This window comes from Lemur catta, chromosome 6 (genome assembly GCF_020740605.2).
Source record: "Lemur catta isolate mLemCat1 chromosome 6, mLemCat1.pri, whole genome shotgun sequence".
Classification (NCBI taxonomy): Eukaryota; Metazoa; Chordata; class Mammalia; order Primates; family Lemuridae; genus Lemur; species Lemur catta.
In genome coordinates this window covers 34,522,060-34,543,574 of record NC_059133.1, presented here as the reverse complement: position 1 = coordinate 34,543,574, position 21,515 = coordinate 34,522,060, and the positions used below count along the sequence as shown (strand labels likewise).

At 34.7% G+C, this 21,515-nt stretch overlaps 1 protein-coding gene across 1 annotated transcript in view; it reads right to left on the bottom strand.

Annotated features, from left to right (window-relative positions):
• The window catches only part of LIN7A (lin-7 homolog A, crumbs cell polarity complex component), a 118,976-nt gene that overhangs the window by 59,458 nt on the left and 38,003 nt on the right, over nucleotides 1-21,515 (bottom strand). Inside the window, exon 2 of the mRNA XM_045553303.1 lies at nucleotides 20,969-21,087. Coding sequence (XP_045409259.1) covers nucleotides 20,969-21,087 — 119 coding nt within the window. The remainder of the gene's footprint in view (nucleotides 1-20,968; nucleotides 21,088-21,515) is intronic.

Genomic DNA, 21,515 nt, shown 5'->3' with positions numbered 1-21,515 from the left:
TATTTTATAAATTTAAAAAGTCTTTTATTTGGAGAATAAGATTGGGTAGTCACATTTCTAATCTGTTAAGCAAGTTATCTCTCTGTATTAAAAAATTAAAGAAATTCTACATAGGCTGAGCGTAGTGGCTCATGCCTGTCATCCCAGCACTTTGGAGGCTGAAGTGGGAGGATCACCTGAAGCTAGTAGTTCAAGACCAACCTGGGCAACATAGTGAGACCCACCCCCCATCTCTACAAAAATAAAAATAAAAGAATTAGCCAGGCATGGTGGTGCACACCTGTAATCCTAGCTACTTGGGAGGTTGAGGTGGAGTATTGCCTGAGCCCAGGAGTTCGAGGTTGCAAGGTTGCAGTGAGCTATGATTGCACCACTGCATTCCAGCCTGGATGACAGAATAAGACCCTGTCTCTAGGGAAAAAGAAAAGAAAAGAAAATTCTACATTGATATGACCTATGAAATGCAAAGCCCATTTAACTGTCAGTATACCAGGTTTGTTTTATAAACTGAATGGCATATCTGTCTTGCTGTCTGATGAGAATAAGGATGCCTATTTATATAGTATCTATCCAGTTTTTATAATCTTCCTGAAGATGAAAGTACTAAATCAAGACCTGAGTCCAATTTTATTGAGAAACAGATAATAGGGATGGGATCAACAACAGCTGTGAGATATAAAGAAAGTCTTCATGGAAACTGGAGGTTTTCTCTAGCAGCTGTCATACTGGATCATGATTCACTATGATCACAAACATGGTCAGGATTTATGTTACCAAAAATAGCCACTCTTGGACTATACAGTGACACTGAGATTCTCGGCAAGATCCTAGGTCCAATGCTTAATGTTTTATTGAAAGTGTGAGAGGAGGAACAGGCATCTGCCCTCTGGATCTCACATAAAGAAAAGGACTTAAGACTTATTGCTATGTGATCTTCCTGGAGAGGTAGATGATGATAGATCCCCATCCTCAAAATACGAGGGAGTACAGCCTTCCAGAGAGTAGAAATTATTTCTTCTGTAAATTGGTTGGGCCACTGAATTGTTGCCAAGAGTCACAGTAAGCTGTTAGGTTTGTTGCCTGTGTCTCCCCAGGTGGAGCATAAGTTGCTATGAACCATTTCTTAGATGGTTTCCTAAATTACAATTCATGGATCATGCAAGGAGGTAAGATGTGAGAGGGCCTTAATCTAGGATTCACCAGTGGTGTAATAAAAGGGTGTGTATGCTGGGTGTGGTGGATTGTTCCTACAATCCCAGTGGAGGCTGAGAGGGGAGCATTGTTTGAGGCCAAAAGTTCGAGGCCTCCCCTGGGCAATATATTGAGATCCTGTTTCAAAAATACATTTTTTAAAAAGGGTATAAATGTGTGTGTTACATTTGGTGGGGCAGACTTGTAACAGGTGACAAAGATAACTAACCTTCCACATATTCTTCAAAGACTAAATTTAATAAAGATGTAAGGAGTCTTTCACTTTTAATTATTTTACATAAATTATACTACAGGTTATTTAATAGATACAAAGCTTTATAAAAGGAAATAATCAGTGAGACTACTCTATCAAGAGTAGTAGGCATTTGATTACATTTGAATATGGTTCGATTTGATTGCTAAGTCACTGATTTTGAGTTCCCTTTGAAAACTATTAAAGCATTTTTCTGACTTTATTATACTCTTCTTAATATTGTTTCTATTTTATTATCCATGTAGCCACTCACACAAATAATGTTTTCAGTCTCGATTTTCTTTCTAAAAGTTGGTTGTTTCAGTTAGGAAGAACTCAGCTAGAAATTGAAAGATATAATTCAAAATGGCTCAAACCATATGGTTTCCAAATGTTGCTGCATAATAGAATCACCTGGGGATCCTTAAAATATAGTAATGCCTGGCTCCCACTCCAACATTCTGATTGAATTGCAATGGGGTGAGAGCCGGACATCAAGATTTTTTTAAAGCTGTTCAGGTACTTCTCGTGTACAGCAAAGTTTGGGAAACACTGGCTCAAACACCAAGAAAAGCTAATAACAAGAAAGTTCGAAGTAAAACGAACAAAGACAATTAGTTCAGATATTTAATCTTGTCATCGAGGACCCCAGGTTTTCACTTCTCTGGAATTCTAAGAATATCATCTTTGTCTTTAGAGGCTTGTTCTCCTCATAATCCTCCAAAGGCTGTCATAGTTCCGAAAACCACATCCAGACAGCAAAACATCTAGTGGGAAAGAGACCATTATCTGTTCCTATGTCTCTTTTAATAGCTATGATACATCTCTCAGAAATCCACCCCTAGACTTCCACTCATGTCTCGTTGGCTGGATCAGGATCACCTGCCCACCCCTAACAAGGAGACTAAAACCATGACACCTGCCTTAGATTGCACCAATCAGATTTATGCTCTTAGCCAAGGCTAGCTTTGCCCTTCCCTGAGTCAGGCTGGGGGCAGGCGTTAAGAGGTAGGGGTGTAGAAACCCGGATAAAATCATATTTCTGACAGTTAGAAGTAAAGGAGACTGTTGGTAGGAAACCAGGAGTACCTGCCCTTTTCCTTTTTTCCACATTCTACCGGATATCCTTCAATCTACTTGGGTAAGTGTCCACTTATGCAAGACTTCTATGAATTTTCTTTTGACCCTACTTTCTGTATATGAACATTATGCTCCTTAATAATGAAAAACCATGAAGATGTCAAGGTTCAGAGGAACAGCACCTGCAAAGAACCCCATTCCCAAAGTGTCCTTTTATAGGTAGTAATGTGTTACAGTAAATTTCAATTGTTTACTTTTTAGGTTGTTTTTTCCCTCTTTTTAGAAATTTTATTGTGGTAAGAGCTCAATATCACTAAACACCAGTTCTTCTCAATTTATGCTTTGCTAGCATGAGCACCCCATTTCCTTCATATCCAGAAATGTGTAAAAATATTTTTTCTGCTGTGTGTGTTTTATATTGTCAATTTAACATATTGGTATTTCAATTTTCACTTAAGTATACTTCAGGTTTACAGTCCCCCTGAAGATACTTATCCCTGAAGTGTTACTATGCTGACAGCAGAGCAAATGGAAAGCAGCTATTTTCAGCTTCCTACAGTGAAATAATGGATGGTTAGCAACTTGCCGGCACCTTGGTAGCATTTCTTTTCTCTGATAACGTATAAATTGCCTGCCACAAGAGTGTAATAGTAATTATGAGAGTCCATCTGCCTAGCGCCAAGGTGATCATTCACAAAATTCTTCTGATATGTCAGTGTTTGCATACCCAAGGATAAAGAGACATCTGTCCTGCCGGTAAGAGAGAAAAGAAACTGCAGGGCTTATGTCTTTCTTCCCAGCCATGTGTTATTTGTCTTTTGATATAATTTAGGTCAAAGTTCCTAAGAACTAATTAATTCAGGAACCAGGAAGTGGCTAGGACCTCATTTAACTGCCCCCTAACAAGATAGATTAGGGATTCTACCTGCCAGGCTGCTCAGCAGGGCCTGTTGTTTAGCTTAAATTAACTGAAGATATGCAACCTCTCAGATAAGATCACCAGAGGCCCCTGCTTGCCTCTGGGCTAGTTTCACTAGGGGTTCCTATCCGAAAGGGCTACTATCAGGTAGCAGGACAGGCTCGCCCATTGGGAAATCCTATAGCAGAGAGAGACCTTTCTCCAGTGTCAAAAGCCGGACCTCCCCCCCCCCCCATCTCAACTGCTCTGTACTTACGTGTAAAAAAGATGGGTAAGAATATACGTTTAAAAAAAAAAGCTGCAGGTGAAGCAGAAGGTGAAATTAAGATGGCTTGAGTTTTGCCTAGGTGGAGAAAAGGCACTAGCATCCAGCAATTTAAACCAAAGTATCTCAATGTAATTTTTTTTTTAAGTCATATAGTTCATGAGACAAATGGGCAGAATTTGAGGCAACTCAGCGAAGGCTTTGTGAAAACTAACTGATAGTTGAAGATGCATATGCTTTCTGGTCACATAAAAATAAACAGAGCGTTTTAATCTAACTTAGAGGATTCTTGTAGTGGGGGGGAAGTTCTATGCACATAGGAATATGCTCTATCACTTCTCACCAACTCAAACTGCTTAGTTGGATTGTTTAGTTGGCTGTGGGTGGATCCATCTTCAGACAGAAGGCATTGCACTCCATCTGAGCACCATGGGGGAAGCTTGGCAAAGATCTCCGGAGGTTTGGGCAGAAAACCATGTCCACTGGCACTCTGATTTTTATCACATCTCAGGAGACCTTAGAATAGACATATCCTTAATTTAAAAACTGTTAGGAATCATTTCACAGAATAACATGTATTTTTGAAGATTTTAAAAAGTAGATGGCTATACAATAGTATTAAAAGATATGAGAATTTTTAACTTAGGGAGAGAAAACTTGCTTGTTGCAAGGCTCTAGGAAATTCTCTAATTCCTAACAGATTTGGGGTCTCTCTGAGAAGCTCAATGCACATGATATGTCTCCTCTATGATAAATGTACAAAATGACAAAGAATACGTTAGAGAAAATCCAGTCTCATACTTAGTACAATTGGTGCCTCTGTGCATATTAGAAAAAGCTGACCCTTCATTGAGACACTGCCATTTGCCAGGAAATTGTAATAATCAATATTTAAATCTAGGATGATTAAGAAAATGAATGGTTCTGATGAAGTGTGCATTGGATAATCTTACTTGGTACCCTTGAGAATTTCCAGAGTCATTAATAGTGTAAGAATACTCTCTCTTTCAATAAGAAGAAAGGTGAATTGTGCCAGTTGACATGATCAGAACCGATGCTACACACAAGTACTAGGCATGTCCTGGGCAGAGGGTGGAGGACAAGAAGCTGCTGCAAAATGAACAGAGTTGGGGAGCACAGCAAGCACGGAGGATTGAAGAAATGTCCAGAGACACACTAAATTATAACTGTCATCACAGACACCTACTATGTGTTTGGCACCATCACCTATGGATTACTGGGAGACCACAAAGGAAAACGAAGTGTCTTGAGAGCAGAAATTATGAACAGGAGAAAACTTGCTCAGCCAAGATTATGGCCAGATTACGCGTAGCAGAGTCATGTACATCACAGCATGCTCCTTCAGGTGCTAGCTGCAAAGCGAAAGCTAATATTTCTTTACATACTGAAAATATTGTGTTGCACTATCCAAGTTATATTCACCATTCACAAATTTTAGGCCAAATTTACCTTTATACATGAAAACTGTAAATGTAATATCTTTGTATTATTTTAACAGCAAACAAGGATTCTAAGGATTTTATTTAAACCTTAGGAAAGGTAAATGTAAAATTATTTTATAAATGGAAAAAGCATTCACATAGAAAGGATCTAAGCCCTGAGGTCATAAACTAGTAACTGCTACATTTTTGAAGGAACCAATATCAACAGACAAAATTAAGAAATCTCAGGCTGAAAACAGTATATATCCACCTAATTCAGCTTCTTTCCCTCTTTCAGTCACATAAGAGGAAAAAGAGAGTAGGATGAGAACTGGAAAGGAGAGTGTATCAGTGGTTCTTTTGCTTTTGAAGACCAAGTCAAAGGGGAAGTAAAGGAGAAGAGTGGGAAATAGAAAATGTCCCTTGGAGTTAACACACAATATATAATAAATTTATTTCCTAAATAATTTGTTACATGAAAATGAAATTATGTATATTGAATTGCAATGTCTGAAACAGTATTTCTAAAAAGGATTTCTCTATTCTCTATTGGGAAAGCAAGTCAATAAGCAATGCAACTACTTTTAAATCTAATTAGTTTTATATATTCACATTAGCCATTGCATTGAGGAAATCTCATCTTACTTTTTTTTTCAGTTGCCAATATGTACATTAATGTCAACAAACATATGTTATTCTAACCATTATAAATATTGCTTTCCTTCCAAAAAAATCAATATTCATAAACATCTGAACATTTGGCACTGAATAAACAAAATAGCCACATTAACTTATGAATATGTTCCCTGTAAAACTCATGTTTAATTAAGCATCCATTGTAAAGCAAGTTTCAAAATTAAACTTAATATTTGATAGTCAAAATATTCCTAGAATTTTATAATAAACAAATGTAAACCTCTTTATCACTGGGAATTCAATGATGAAAATATTTTTTATCTTCTACAAAATGGAAATATTTTATGAAATATAAGCACATTAGTTGATATTTAAATTATTTTTCTCACTGTTGTGATCATTGTGACAATTTAGCTAACTAAAAGATAAATGTTCTGAGATTTTTTTAAAGTTGTAGCTTGACAGGGTCCAATTTTAATTACATAAAAATTAAAGTTAGGGGAAATCCATTTGTATAGTTATATTTTCAAAGAGTAGACACTTCAATTTTGGTCATTGTGCCTGGCAATGGAAGTACTATAAAGCCACAATGAGAACAATAGTCAATTCCATTTTTTTTGTAATGAATTAAGTCAGTATTTGAAGTAGACTCTTTATTACTCAAGTTTATCTTTTCTAAGGTGAAAATTTGAATATCAAACATGATTCAGTGATTCTATTGCTTGCAGTCCTTAAGTCATAGAGATCTTTAAAAATTCCTCCCTCATCTATAATAATGTACCAAAATTAATTAAGGCAAATGAACATTCTAAATGAATCTCTTCCTCTTAACTATTGAATCTCTTCCTCTTAACTATTGTTTGAATAATTGCCTATGCTTGACAAGGTATTTTGCATGAAATATCAACAATGTGATTTGGATCACACTCATAATTACAAACTCTTCAACCATAGTAATTAATAAATTACTGTCCTCTCATGGGACTATCTTCAAACATTTAAAATATTTATTATTGAGAAGTTCCGTTGAGCTATTATCATGCATTCATAACTTTCAAAGACCTTGAATTTCTTCCACCCTTATTATTTGTCTGTTTTAATTTTTAGTTTTCATTGAAATATAATTGACAAAAATCTTCATCATATTTGGAGAAAGGGCAATTGTATAGCTTGTTTAGTAAAGTTTAATTTACTCAGTTAATATCTAGCAATCCCAATTCTCTCAATGTGCAGTGGTAGTTGATTAGTCTCCATCCTGGACACAGAAGTAATTACTGGCCCATATGTGAGAAAATTGAATAATTTTCAAAGAAATTTTAATAGAATCCAGTTGCAATTCACTTTCTGAAATAAGGAGTTAACAATAACTGACAGTCACGCAGGTGGTCGCAGAGGAAAATTAACAGAATATCCTTTCGATCAGAAGCCCTGCGAGGTAGGATTCTTTAATTTTGCAAGACTGCCAGTAAACTTCCCTACATTGCCTCCACATGGGTTTATATCCCTCAGAATAGTTACCCCTGAGTGTTCTTTAGAAAGATGTGGTTGGCATGATTTTCATTGTATGACTGCATGCCTGTTGATACCCCCAGGATGGTAAAACCTAAACATTGTGTAGGAAGATATATACAGAAAATGATGTCAGAGAAATTAGGGAAATAATCTATTCTAATGGGTGTTCCAGAAAGGCTAATTCCTCTCTCCTTTTTTGACCTTAAAGACAGAAGAGCATTATTGCATTTAACATGGAAAATACACATCTGTCCATTGTTATCAATGTTATCCTCTGTCGGCTATCCAGACATCCATGATTTCTCTGCCACTGATGCTACTGGTCACTGGTTATTTTTTCAGAAGCAAGACTGAGGAGGGGAAGAGGATGTGTTTATTGTGGGCCCCCAATCCCTTACCTGGGCAACTCTAAGGTAAATGGTTTCTTGCTATTTTGTTGTTGTTTGGTTGGTTATCTGTTTATTTGATTTTTGTTTGCCTATTATTATTGTTATTATTGTTTGCGTAGTCCCTGAAACACTTGGAAAGATGCCTTTTGAAATTACTGCTGTCTCTTGCCTGTCAACTGGTAGGGCTGGGTTCTGTGACTGCACCAAATAGGGAACGGGCAGCAAAGTACTTCTGGGCTAGACTTCAGGCAGTGGGGACAAGTCTGGGAATTCTGCTGATCTATGGGAAACAGCAGCATGGAGAAAATGTAGCTCAAAAGTTTCCAAGTATCAGGCTTAATAAATATTTGGGGGTCTGTTATTATATAGTCAACAGGTTGAAATGGAAAAAAAAAAAAAACCAAGGAAGCTTTGGATGACAAGATTATATGTAACAGATTTCTCTTTACTTAGGAAAACAGGCTTTCTCCCTAACATTGTGGCTACTGGTTGAAAATGGTTGTAGTGCTAACTTACTAAGAAAAGAACTATGAGCGCATTTGAATAGACATGCATATTTGTGGTAGATCCTGAAATACATTTGCTAAAGTTTGGTCTTAAAAATACAAAATTATTCCAGAAAGGGCTGAAATTTTCTGAAAATGTCTTAACTGTTTTGGTGAAACAATGCCAAATATACAATGATTAGTAACTAAATTTTTTACATTGCCTTCTAGAAAACTGGATTAAAAATATATAAGAGAATATAATACTAAAACACAATATATTGTCTTGTGTTAACTGAGGCAAAGAAAGGACAAGAAGACAAAAATTTTTTTAAAAATCATTATTACTGATACAAATAGAACAGTGATACAAACACGGATTATGGAAATAAGAATCATGGTATAATTTTCTAGTTATTTTAACTCATTACTGACAAACAGTGAAATAATGTTTCATTGTTTCTGCATTTCAGAATGTTCTGTTTTTGCAACTATCCATAGCAAGTAGAGTTAGAACTGGACTGGGATCCAGGAAACTTTGGTTCTGGTGCTAACTCAGGCACTAAGTAGACTGAAAGACCACTGAATCTTTCTGCATATTATTTTCTTATCTCTAAAATTAAGAGGTTATAGCAGATTAAGATGCCAAATAGATCAGTTTCAGAAGATTTACCAACATTCTGAATTTTTAATAAAAATATTTGCATATGTACATTTTCCTGGAAAAACAACCCATAATTTCACCAGATTCACAGAGAAAGTTCATGATTTCCCCCAAACGCTGAGAACCACAGAACTAAGGTTCCTTTTAACCCTGTACACATTACCAACTTTTATATCAAATACAAGATTTATACATTTTATTACATGAACACCCATGTGTTACATATCTACACATTCATATCAATGTATATATCTATGCAAATACATAAAGAACCCTGAAGTTTTTCGTTCTAGTTAGAGATCTCTTTTCTAGTGTGGAAGCCATATTAATGTAAGTGAGATGTTATTCTGAACTAGAAATGTTAGCATGTTTTATCTGGGATTTGTATGAGCTCAGAGTGCCATTCAAAAATTCAAGATTTATGAAAATCAAATATATGTTTGTCTACTAATGAAAATGAGTTATCTTAATGAATTACTTGAGGCACTCAACAAGTATTTATTAAATGCTCGTTATTTGGCACATACCATACTAGGTGCTAATTTTCTGTTATGTTTAAAATAGACATTCTCTACATTAGTAATGTAGATGATTCTTACTTAAAACCTTTATTAACCTTAATAAAACAAATAGAAATAATTAGAATTGGAATGTTCCTAACAACAAAAGAAATAGAAAGAGACCCATAAATCATGGACTTAAAACTGTTCTAACTCTTTTTGAGAACATTACACAGTTCTATTTTTTTTTTCCTGTCCCACTGGAATTCAGGTGCAAAGAACAGAATTGAAATCATCATACTCTTTAGTTTATGGCACATACTCATCATTGCTCATTGATCAAAGAATGCCTTGCTTTTATTAATTTACTTTTACACACATACACACACAAACCTCCCACTGAGACAAGAGCTGGCATCACAACTAGCTAGGATCAAAACTACTTGCCAACCCTCTTCCCCATACTCATTGCCTGGGGTCTCCCAAATGAGTTAAATAGAGCGTTAATGAAGAGCTCGATAAACTAGCCAATTAATCAGAGAACCTGGAAATAGATTTATATGTGTGGACTATGATGTATAGTGATGTGACAGATCAGGAAAGAAATTAGGGATGATTCAATAAATGGAGCTGGAAGTAAATAGTTATTTGTATAGATAAAAGATAAAACTGGATCTCTACTTCACAACATATACAAAAAGTAAACTCTAGGTACATTATGGGCACTCATCATTTCAAAAATAAAATTTTCACTTCAGTAGAAAATATAGGTAAATATCTTTCAGACAATGGCGTAGGGGAAGATTTCTTAAGTATAGCACCAAAAAAAGCATTGATTATTTTTAAAAAGACCAGTGTGAATTTTAAAATTAAGAATTTTAAAAGTATGAAAGATACCTTAAAGACAAGTTACAAAGTAGGAGAATACATTCATTATATTCACCACCAGTAAAGAACTACTAATAAGAATATATAAAAATATACAAAAAGCACAAATTAGTGGAATAACACATGAACAGATGTTTCAAAGAAAAAGAAACATGTATGGCCAATAAGTGTAAGAAAGGATTCAACAATTTAATGATCAAATAAACAGAAATGATGACTGCAATGAGATACCATTTTAGTACATTCAATTGGTGAAAATTTAAATGTCTCATATACCAAGTGTTGGAGGTAATGTGGATATACAACTTATATATTGCTTGTCTGTGTGTAAATTGTAGTAACCAAGTTTGAAAACTATTTGGCATTGCTTCTTAAAGTAAAACATTCTTATATCAGATGACCCAGAAATTCCACATGTACGTATACACCCAAGAGATGTCCTGTTCATCTAACAAAAGACACATGTATGTTAACAGTAGTCCTGATTATAATAGTGAAAAACTGGAAACAACTCAAATGTCCATCAATGGGAGAGCAATTTAATAAACTGTGATATATTAACACAATGGAATATCACATAGCGGCTAAAACAAATGAACTACAGCAATACAAAAAAATGTGATTTCATCTCGACAATATGATACAAAGTGAAAAAGGACATCCCCCCAATATTTAATGAGTACGGTAGGTTTTTATACTTTTTAAACAAAAAAAATTAAATATACTGTAGAAAAATACATGCAGCCAGACTATATAAAAAGAATAGCAAGTAAATGATATACACAAGATACAGTGGTCAGTTTTTAGCCCTAAATCTCCTATATTTCCCTATGAGAGAAAAGAAAGAAAAAAGGAAGGAAGGAAGGGAGGAAGGAGGGAGAAAGAAAGGAAAGGAGTAAGTTAATATTAATTGCCTTGCAAATACTTGAATTATAAATGATAATAATTTATTTTTTACATGCAAACCACCTTCAGAGATACAGCAAACTGGCTTAAAAATGACAATTTGTAACTCATTCATTTTAGATGGCTTGTACAAATGGATTTTTCTCCATCTATTTTGGTAACACTAAAGCAAGAATAGGTTAAATGACTTGTTCACTGAAAGAAAAAACAATTGTCATCCATGGTACCAAAAATAGAAGGTTGATTTCCAGTCTTCTGATCTCATCAGAAGACAGAATGTTCACTTTATCTGACTGATATAAAATATAACTCCTCCAAGGAGTCTATTGTTTTGAACTACTATGTAAGTACATGTAATTGCAAGCTTCTGGAAATACGTACTATTTATTTTATCATTTGTAATAGCAAAGAGAAAGGCTTGGGCTAAGTATTTACCCAACGGTGATGCTAACAGCCTTCAGAGTCATTACAGACGATTTGTAAAGGTCTGTTTAGATATCTTTAAAATCAATGACCCATTAGCGCAATTACAGTCTAAGATGGTTCCTGCCACACGGACCCTGTTCTTGCTACCAGAATGTGACATGCTGATGTTACAAACACTCTGCACATCATTAAAAACTTTGTGTCTTCACTCAAAGAAAGTCACAGAAATAAAACTATAACTCTACTTTAAAAATTCTGCTCCCAGTGAGTGATGTAAGTCATTCTGTTTTTGCAATTCCTACATAAAATTATAAGGTATATTCTCAAAAAAACTCAATAAGTACATTTAATTTTTTCAGTTTTTTATCAGTTTAAAAATCTTCCCAATACCTGTCTTTCTTATCTTATTCACAGTCTCACATAGTCACATATTCCTACCATCCATAGATGCTCAGTAATCTACATAAAGGAAAACACAGATTACTTGCTACATAACTACAGATTCACGGAATTGGAAGGACCCTAGGGTATAGACTAACTACTATTTCTCAACTGATACTATAGTCCCTTATTGGAAAGTAGTCTTCAGTTTAGGGGGGCTAGGGAATGGGAGGAAATATCACAGACCCTTTTGACACCCTGATGAAACTGTGCAGTTATCCCAAGAAAAATCCACTGCTCCCCCCCAAAATAATAAATGCAAACTAACAAAATAATATGTTAAAAAAGAAAACTTTGTTTCTCCTTAAATATTTTTCAATGAGCAGGGTGTTTTATATGGCCCAGTAAAAAGTTAAAATCTAGAGTGATCTTTTACATGGAAATATTGAAGTCATTTTTAGTATCCAATCACTTTTGAGTCTAATAGCAGTGAGTGCTCAAAGTTGCAGCTCCCATAGCTTTTAATATCAAATAGAATTAAATTCCCTGTCAAAGCACAGTGCACTTTTGTCAAGACACCCGAGCTTTTTCTGAGATATTAAAGTTGTTTTCAGGTTCTATCCTTTGTCCTCAAGTCAAATGAAATCATTTTCGGAGAGGTTGGCGTCAACAATGTAGCCTTTGTCAGCAAGGGAAGATGCTTAAATCTTTTGTTCGGTTTTAAGTAATATAAGTAGAAGGAACCTTTAAAAGAGTTTTCTAGTCTTTCCAGGTGTTTGTAGATCTTCCGCATGGATAAGCTGACAAGGCTTTTTCACTTTCAACTCCCTTGTCTTAACTGAAGTCTTTCTTTTAGCACTGGAATAATCACAAGTTTTCATCTTTGATCTCTTCTTCCAAAAGCCACCCTACTAGACCAGAGAATCTGGAATTAAAATACTAACCTCATGCTTTTGGTTTAACATCTGCAAAGAACCTCTTTAATCAAACTGTACTAAGATTCATCTCTCCTGTACGTAAAGTGAAATTTCTGTCTCGAGTTCAGCCAAGTGCATTAACACTTATCTTCTGGAAAGCCAAGAAACTTTTGATAGTAAAAGTAACATATTTTGCTCTGTTTCTAAATAAAAACTTTTGAAAACCTAGATTTAAGGCTATGGCTGTGAAATTATTAGGTCACCTTTAAAAGAGCAGGAAAAGCACCTTTTAGGATAATTGTCAGAGTCTTTGACACTGACATGTCATGCTGATGGTGAAAGTGACAAGTGGAACCTGAATCTTCACCAGACTCATCAAGATGGATCTTAGATTCAGAAACTACATATGTACTTCATATATATAATACATACAGTATCAATATTTTTTCTTCCATTAGGAGTTTTACTTGACAAAGAAACTTTTTTACTGTTGAAAGGACTTGGCCTTTAAGGCATCACACACACACACACACACACACACACACACACACACACACACACACACAGACATCAGCATTCACATGATAGATAAAATCTGAGTTTTAATGAAACAACAATAGTTTTCATCCAGTTGCATGCCAAAAAGGAATGTGCAGCTGTTATTTTCACCATGACTGGCTTCAAAATATTAAATATTAGCAAAATGCCAGAGTTCAGGAGTAGGTTATATCAAGTGAACAGAGGCAGTGTTTAAATTTTGTTGTTGTTGTTCTTGTAAGCAACCTACCAGTTCAAGCATTTCTAGAGTACTTGATAAAGCTTTCTCCAGTTCTTTATTGTTTCTTTTGATTTGAAATGTATCAAGACTTTCATGTTGGGGCAAATATGAATTTAGGTAAATTTCCACCCTTTTAAAATTGAAATTTTCCCTAGGGGAAAAAAAATCTATATTGTGTAATTTTTTTTCAGGATGCTCAGAAATAAGCTTCCTTGACTTCATTCTCTCATTGGCAGGAAATTTATCACACAAGAAACAGTCTGGCTTTTGTGTCCCATCATATTTAGCAATGCAAATAAAATCAAAGAAAGTGTAAGATCCATCAGCTTTCTTTTTTTTTGACATTTGCCAACTTAAGCTAAGTTTAATGTGAACAGGAAGAGATATGCACAAACACAATGTCAGATGCATTTTCATTAATTCTGATGAATGCAATGCTATTCTAGATGCCATTGTGTAAGGATGATAATTTTACATAAGAAATCCATGCTACACTATCCATGTTTAAAAGAAAACATTTAAAAAGCAAAAAACATATTTTATCATAAACAATTTTTTTTTGCACAGAGTGAAGGAAACAAAATAAAGCTAAATAAAAAGTTATGTATATTTATGTTTCCTGTTACTTAACTTACAACATGAAATCTATACATGACCTTCAGTTTAGAAAATCCCTGTTCTAAAGTAATCTGAAATATACCATCTAATCTCTGCTCTTGTTATAGGAAGCTTCTTACAAGTGAGTCCACTGCTGGGTATTTCTAGTTATCCTTAGTTATTTGCATTCTTCCATTTTTAATCCAGTGGTCTGGCATGGATAATTCCCTTTCCCCTTATCCCATCAAATATTGGATGACATATCTCATATTACAAATGATTTTTCTCTTTATGTGGCTAAATATCCCTAAGTCTTTTTTCTACAAGCACTACAATGTGTCAACGAAGCCTCCTATTAAAAAATTTTGCATTTTTGAATGATTGAAAAGCTACAGGATTCTTATTCTTCTTATCCTTAACTAATATTTCTATTAGAACGTACTAAAACTTTAGCTTATTTTCAAGAAATCCACCAAACTTTTCACCAAAGTAGCTACGATTTCTTAACAACCAACTCTTTAAGCTAGGAACTGTATTAGTCAGAGTATTTAACATGTTATCTCATTTGATTTAATCTTCCCAACAATCCTGTGAAGTTATTATTGTCTTATCGTAAAAAAAGATAACACAAAACAAGGTCACAGAAGTTAAGCAACTTGGCAAAAGATTACATAAGTAAGTGGTCAAGCAAGGGTGTGAATCCAGGTTTGTCAGAATCCATTGTCAATACTCCTGTGCTTTTCCAATACGCTACATTAAAGCCATGATTCAGCATCAGCCTTCTCTCCCTCCCTCCCTTCTTTCATTCCTCTCTTTCCCTCTCTATTTTTTCCTTCTTTCCTTTTTTTCTTCCTTCCCTCTCTTCTTTTCTTCCTTCACTCCTTCCCACTCTCTCTTCCTCCAACTCCTCTTTCTCATCTCATCCTTGTTTCATCTCATCTTGTCACTATTGATCCAAGTGTATGTTTTCTTAGGGTAAATTTAAATCTAGGTTTTATCATGCAGCCAATCTTTAGCTCTGTCATAAAGCTTATTAAGCTTGCCTTCTATGTTTGCATCCACACAATAGATCAAGGCATTTTATAGAATGGCATTAAGAATAAAAACTTGTGTCACAATGCTATTTCTCATATGGTTGTAGGAATTAGGGTGCAATGACTCTATTTTGTTTTAATGATTGATGGTGGGGTAACAAATATAAGCCTATTAGTCTGTCTGTTTTCCTAGATCCAGCTTATAGAAACTACCATTTCTCTATCTTTTATCCATTTCTGGACTTACCAAAGTACTATACCTAGAAATAATTTGGAACCCTACTCTTTGATAATGATAGCATCCACTGATTGTGTAATTATTGTCTATAGGTGTCTTTACATATATGATCTTGAATTATCAGGACTGCTATAAGACCGGTGGTTATGCCATTGTTTTAAACTAAAAAAATAAGTTTTCAGAGAAGTAAAAAATAAGTAGCCAAGGTGGAATTCAAACCTTGGCCAATTTGACTGCATCACTACTCTAATGACTTTGCTGCTTTCTCTGATCTGAAAGAACATCTCACAGTGACCTTTCCCCCATCCCTGGTGGGAGGCATTGCGGTGAAAATTCCCAATCTATGGATCCTTTCAAAAAACAATTGTCATTGGGGATCAAGAGCGCTTGAACAATAGACTGACACACTCCAAGTATTTCTTGTGTCTTGTCTTAAAAGTTTATAAGACAAAAATATCAATTTATAAACAAGTGGTGTAAGATTTACATAAGGTAGGGATGGTGCTGGAGGGCTAATGAACTCTATCCTTAGGAAGAAAATGAGAATAGGAAAAAAGGGGAGAAAATCTAGAAGCAGAATAAAAGGACATTTTATACAAAAGACTCCTGCACCCGAATGTTTATAGCAGCACAATTGCAAAGATGTGGAAACAACCCAAGTGCCCATCAGTACATGAGTGGATTAATGAAATGTGGTATATGTATACCATGGAGTACTATTCAGCCATAAAAAATGAATTAATACCTTTTGCAACAATCTGGATGTAACTAGAGACCATTCTCCTAAGTGAAGTATCACAAAAGTGGAAAAACAAACGCCTCATGTACACACTATTAAATTGGAACTAACCAATCAGCACTCATGTGCCTAGATGGAAGTAAAACTCAACAGAAATCATGCAGGTGGGAGGGGGAGATGGGGATGGGTGAATTCCTACCTAACGGGTACAATGTACACGATCTGGGTGATGGGCACACTTATAACTTTCACTTAAGCAGTACAAAAGCAACCCATGTAACCAAAACATTTGTACCCACATAATATTCTGAAATTAAAAAAAACATGCATATGGCAGTTATAATTGTGGGAGTAAATCCTTACAATAGACCAGTGTCTGCAGCACATCATACTTCAGGTCACTGAACACATACACAATCCTGGAAAGCAGAAGCTTGAATGTTTTAGAACATGGAAGATGATGGTAGTAAACAATATTTAGATTGGTAATTATATTTTGATTTCTCTGGTTGTGGAAAGAATTTCTTCATATTCTGTTTCAGAAATTAGATGTCCTTTTAAAATATGATAATTTATACATGCATTAATTTCTTTCTCTGAGGCACAAAGAATATAAAGTGTCAGGAGAAAGTTCATCTTTTGGCAATTGAACTATTTGTACTACAACTCAGTTCTATTATGGAATTCTCTTATTCAAAAATCAACATTTCATAAACATTATTTTTCAACTCTATATTTATAAGTTTAGGCCATTGAAGATAATTAATACAGTGTGGATCTAAAACTTAAGGAAGTGACTTGAAATTACAGAAATGGTGTTTGTTGGGACTATAAGCACCATAAAATTTTTATTTCATTTCTCATTCAAAAACTTATGTCAATGTTCTCTTATCAGCCAACACATCTCATTATAGAAAAATAGTATCATGTGTTAACCCATTCTCTGCCATGTTCTCTGAAATTACTTGCACAGATTAGGCTCAATTTAATTATTGATCAGGATTTTTTCCAGATGCTTCGGCAATCAAATATAGTAAAAAACAGTATTAGTGACCACTCTCCGTATTCTGTGAATAAAGCTGTGTGTGGAATGGAATTCAAGTGCAACTTATTTATTAATAGAACAATGCCTTTCTTAGTTGTGTACATAGATAGTCTTCCTTCAGTACTGATCTTAACATGCTTTTTTCAGTCATATTACAGTTTACAGAAAAATAGCTAAGTAAAGAAAACTGCTAATCTCCTTTAAGTCCATCCATTTTCAGTTTAAAAAAAAACACAAAATGTCATCAAGTTATTCTCATGTGCTATATATATGCCAAGAGCTGATTCAGTGGTTTCATCCAAGTGTAAGGCAAAATGTGAGATTACCTCAACGTATAATAATAACTGCTATTATACTTATGTAAGGCAATAAAAAAATTGGCAAAAGCTTGCCCTGCTTTCTTTTTTAAGCATAATTTGTGTTTTACAATCTTGTTGGCACTGGTATGACCTGTATCTGTTTTTGTTCTGGTGAGTGCAAGTAAGAATGATGACACTGTAGTTTTTGTTATCTTCTCCAGTTTTTTGGACAAAATTTATAACTATTAATAGAAAATATTTCTGAAAAACTGAGATAATTCAACCCAGAAAGATTTTGAGCATTATTTGAATTGAAAACTTCAAAGGTATCTGGCCAGCATTGCAGTCAGTGATAAAAACACCAGGACTGAAAGTGTTCTAGTCTCAATAAAATTTAATTTTCAGATATTTACTGTCATACTTTCTAGTTGAACTTTACTAGCTTTTGGATTCACCAGTCTGGCAGCAGGTATTCATATTTTATGTTTTTATTGAAAAACTCTTCACTAGACAGATTCACAATATTATTCAGAATTGTTGTATAGATATTACTATTCTTATCATTACTTCCCATAGCAAATGCAAATCAACACAATAAGAATAATAAAGAAAATTCCAAACTTAACAAATATAAACAATATCACACAAATGGTGTGAAATGTTAGCCAAGATGAAGTGACCTTTTATAATTTCTGTATAAGATGGATTGCCTTTAAGAACAAATTATTACTAAGGACACTACTGTGAACATAAAATTAATACTAAGGCCATTACTGTGAACATAAAATTAATTCTTGTTCACATTATAAAATTCGAGGTAGATAACTTATATCATCATTTTTTTAAATTATTGGATTGCCTGCAGATCAGTTATAGACTTCCATGGACTTAAGATGACACACAGACCCACTTTACCACAGACAGTTTGTAAGATACATTAATACCTATATAAGGTCCCCATATTTATTTTCTTTTTTACTTTCATTCTTTTTTTTCCATATCAAATGTTTATTTGAACAGATATCTATACCACCTTTACATCTCCAGACTCAAGCTTCAGATTTAGATGCCTGCTACATATCTCTACTTGGATGTCTGAAAAGCATAATCAACTTACTGTGTCCAGAAAAGAGTTCTTAGATAGTCTTCTCCAAAACTGACCCACCCCTCATCTTATTATATTATCGTTCATCCAATTGTTCAAACCCAAACCTAAGATTCAATTGAATCTTCTCTCTGATACCCCATATATCCATCCGACACATCAAAAATTCCTGCTGACCTTACTCTCAAAAAATATATCTGGAATCTAACAACTTCCCACTACTTGTACTGCTGCCATCTTTGTCCAAGCTGCCATCATCTCCTCTCACTTGATCTACTCATTACTTTATTACTGGTCTCTTTTGTTTCTACTCTTATACTGACACTGTATTCTCACAGTTGCTAGAAAGACCTTTTGAAAAAGCAAATAAGATCAGGTCAAAACTCTCCAAGGGCTTCCTATCATGCTTGGAATGAAATATAATGTTCTTACTATGGCCTGCAAAGCCTCATGTTACCTACCCTTTAGCTTCCTCTAAGGAGCCTACCTTGCTAATTTCACTGCAGACATACTAGTTTCAGGGGTGTCCATTCATGCCTCTGTGTTTTTTGCACTTGTGGTTTCCTCTACCTGGAACACTGTAGCCCCTGATACTTGTGTGACTTCAATTAGGTTTTTTTTTCTGATCACCTTCAACTTAGCAGAGGCTTACCCTGACCCTTCTCATCCTGCTTTACTTCCTTCCATAGTCTTTCCACCTTCTGGTATTGTATTACATACTTATTTATCTTAATGTTCTTCCACTGGGCTGTAATTTCCATGAAGGTAGAGACTTTGAATTGATCATAAGACATATGCCTAGTGAACAGAGATATTTATTTGATGTGTCCTATCCTTTAGTTAGTTCTGTGGAAAGCAGAATGCTAAGACACAGAAGAGATGACAGAATCTCTAAAAAGGAAAAATTGGCCACCAAATCTCAAGGGAATAGTACTCTGTGAAGAAAGAAAAGAGGGCATAGGAAATTTAGCCTTGGTCTACAGAATGACTATATTAGTGACAACAGTAACCAAGAGAATGCTCTTGGGGTTTCTAGAGATCTTATACCTTTCCCACTGAGGGGAAGCCAGTAGCATAGAATTCATATACTTCCTTCCAGCCTTTGATAAAATTCATAGGTTAAAACCTAGGGATGCTATTATAGTTATTTACTTAACCTGTGTTCAATATTAACAAGATTAAATGAACAATTTTATTTGAGAAATATTTAGCACACAACAGTATAGGTCAAATCCTCACAAAGGCCAAATTTTAACTGTATTGCACAGGTACCAGTTTAAATCTGTAGTGAGAAAGGTTTTGTATGTCTCTACTGTCTTTTCTACCTAGTAACTACTTATAAACTAGCATTGTTGAGGCAAAAGAGTGCGCACTAGCCACAAGTAGAGTTGCAAAGAGAAAGGGAGAGTAACACGGGATTCCTTGAGAGGGGTATATGCTGTATGCTACAACAAACTCTCCAGGCAGTCATTGGGTTCCACTGGCTTTGGAGAGGATGACAATAGTGAATTCATCACTGGGGACTTCAAAGAAGGAAAATATACTGGATTTATGAACTCTAGGTTCTAACTAATGAATTACCACCTGGTACCTGATGAGGAAATGGTAATGGGTTAATGAATAAAATAATATAGCCCATGTATCTCAAGTGGATTATTTTGTAACCAATTAAATTCATTAGTTGAACAGTCAATTCTATCATATGTCAATGCAAAATTAAAATAGTCATTTCAACACACTTGTTTCAACTTGGTCTTCTTAAAACTATTAGTTAAGAAAACATTACAAAGATTTTACTGGAAAGCCATACCAGACTGGTGATTTCCCATTATTGCACTAGACAATAATGTTTGAATGACTATAACCTTACTCAGTAGGAGCTTACTCTTTCAGATTTACCTGTGAAAGACTTACTTGAATGTTATTCTAAGACAAGATGAGCTCCCACTAATTATAACTATTTCTCCTTGAAGTCACACGTGGCTTCATGTAACCACTAAACTGTTTAGACTACATGCAACAGTCACCTATTGATGCAGTCCCTTCATTGGTACCAGAATATCAACATTTGGTTTTATGTGAATGTATAAATCCTGGTAGGATCTAATTTAAGAATTTAGCAGACTAAATTATATTTTATCATCTGTCCAAGGATATAAAAACAGAAAATTAAAATGTAGTTCCAATCTTAACTATTTCAAATGTTTGTGTAAAAAGGACATGTTTTCTATTCAGAAGACATATGGCAGACATTAGCTATTAAAATCTTGGTGTCGTACCTCTCGAATAGCTGTGCAAAACTCACTCTGAAGCACTTTTTTGAGGGATTGTAGCTTGTGCACTGGTACTTCTCCAGATTCTTGTAGTTTTTCCAGCAATTCAATTGCTCTTGCAACATCTGAATGAAAAAAAATCAAAATGGAGAAACCTAGAATAAATTGTATCTCATGAGCAAAGTACTACTATTCCAATTGAATGGTAATATTGAAAAACAAGTGTAATTCATTGCAAACTCAGAGTTTATGATTCATATCTTACTGATCTTATCTTTTGGTAAAAAGTCATTTTAATCTGTTCTGCACATTTGTTACTTTAATACACTTTCTTTGATGGTATTTCATGTATGTTTTTTCTGCCATACAAATCAGTTTGAATATTCTTTCAGGAACGAAGGGTAGGAAACATGCCTATTGTTTATTTTGATACCCCAATAACCAAATTAGTGTTGGAAATTTTATCTCTGAGATACTTTTTTTCAGTTTGACCTTTCCTTTCCCATATCATATTTATCACAGCTGCAATGATGCATTTATTAGTATAATGATT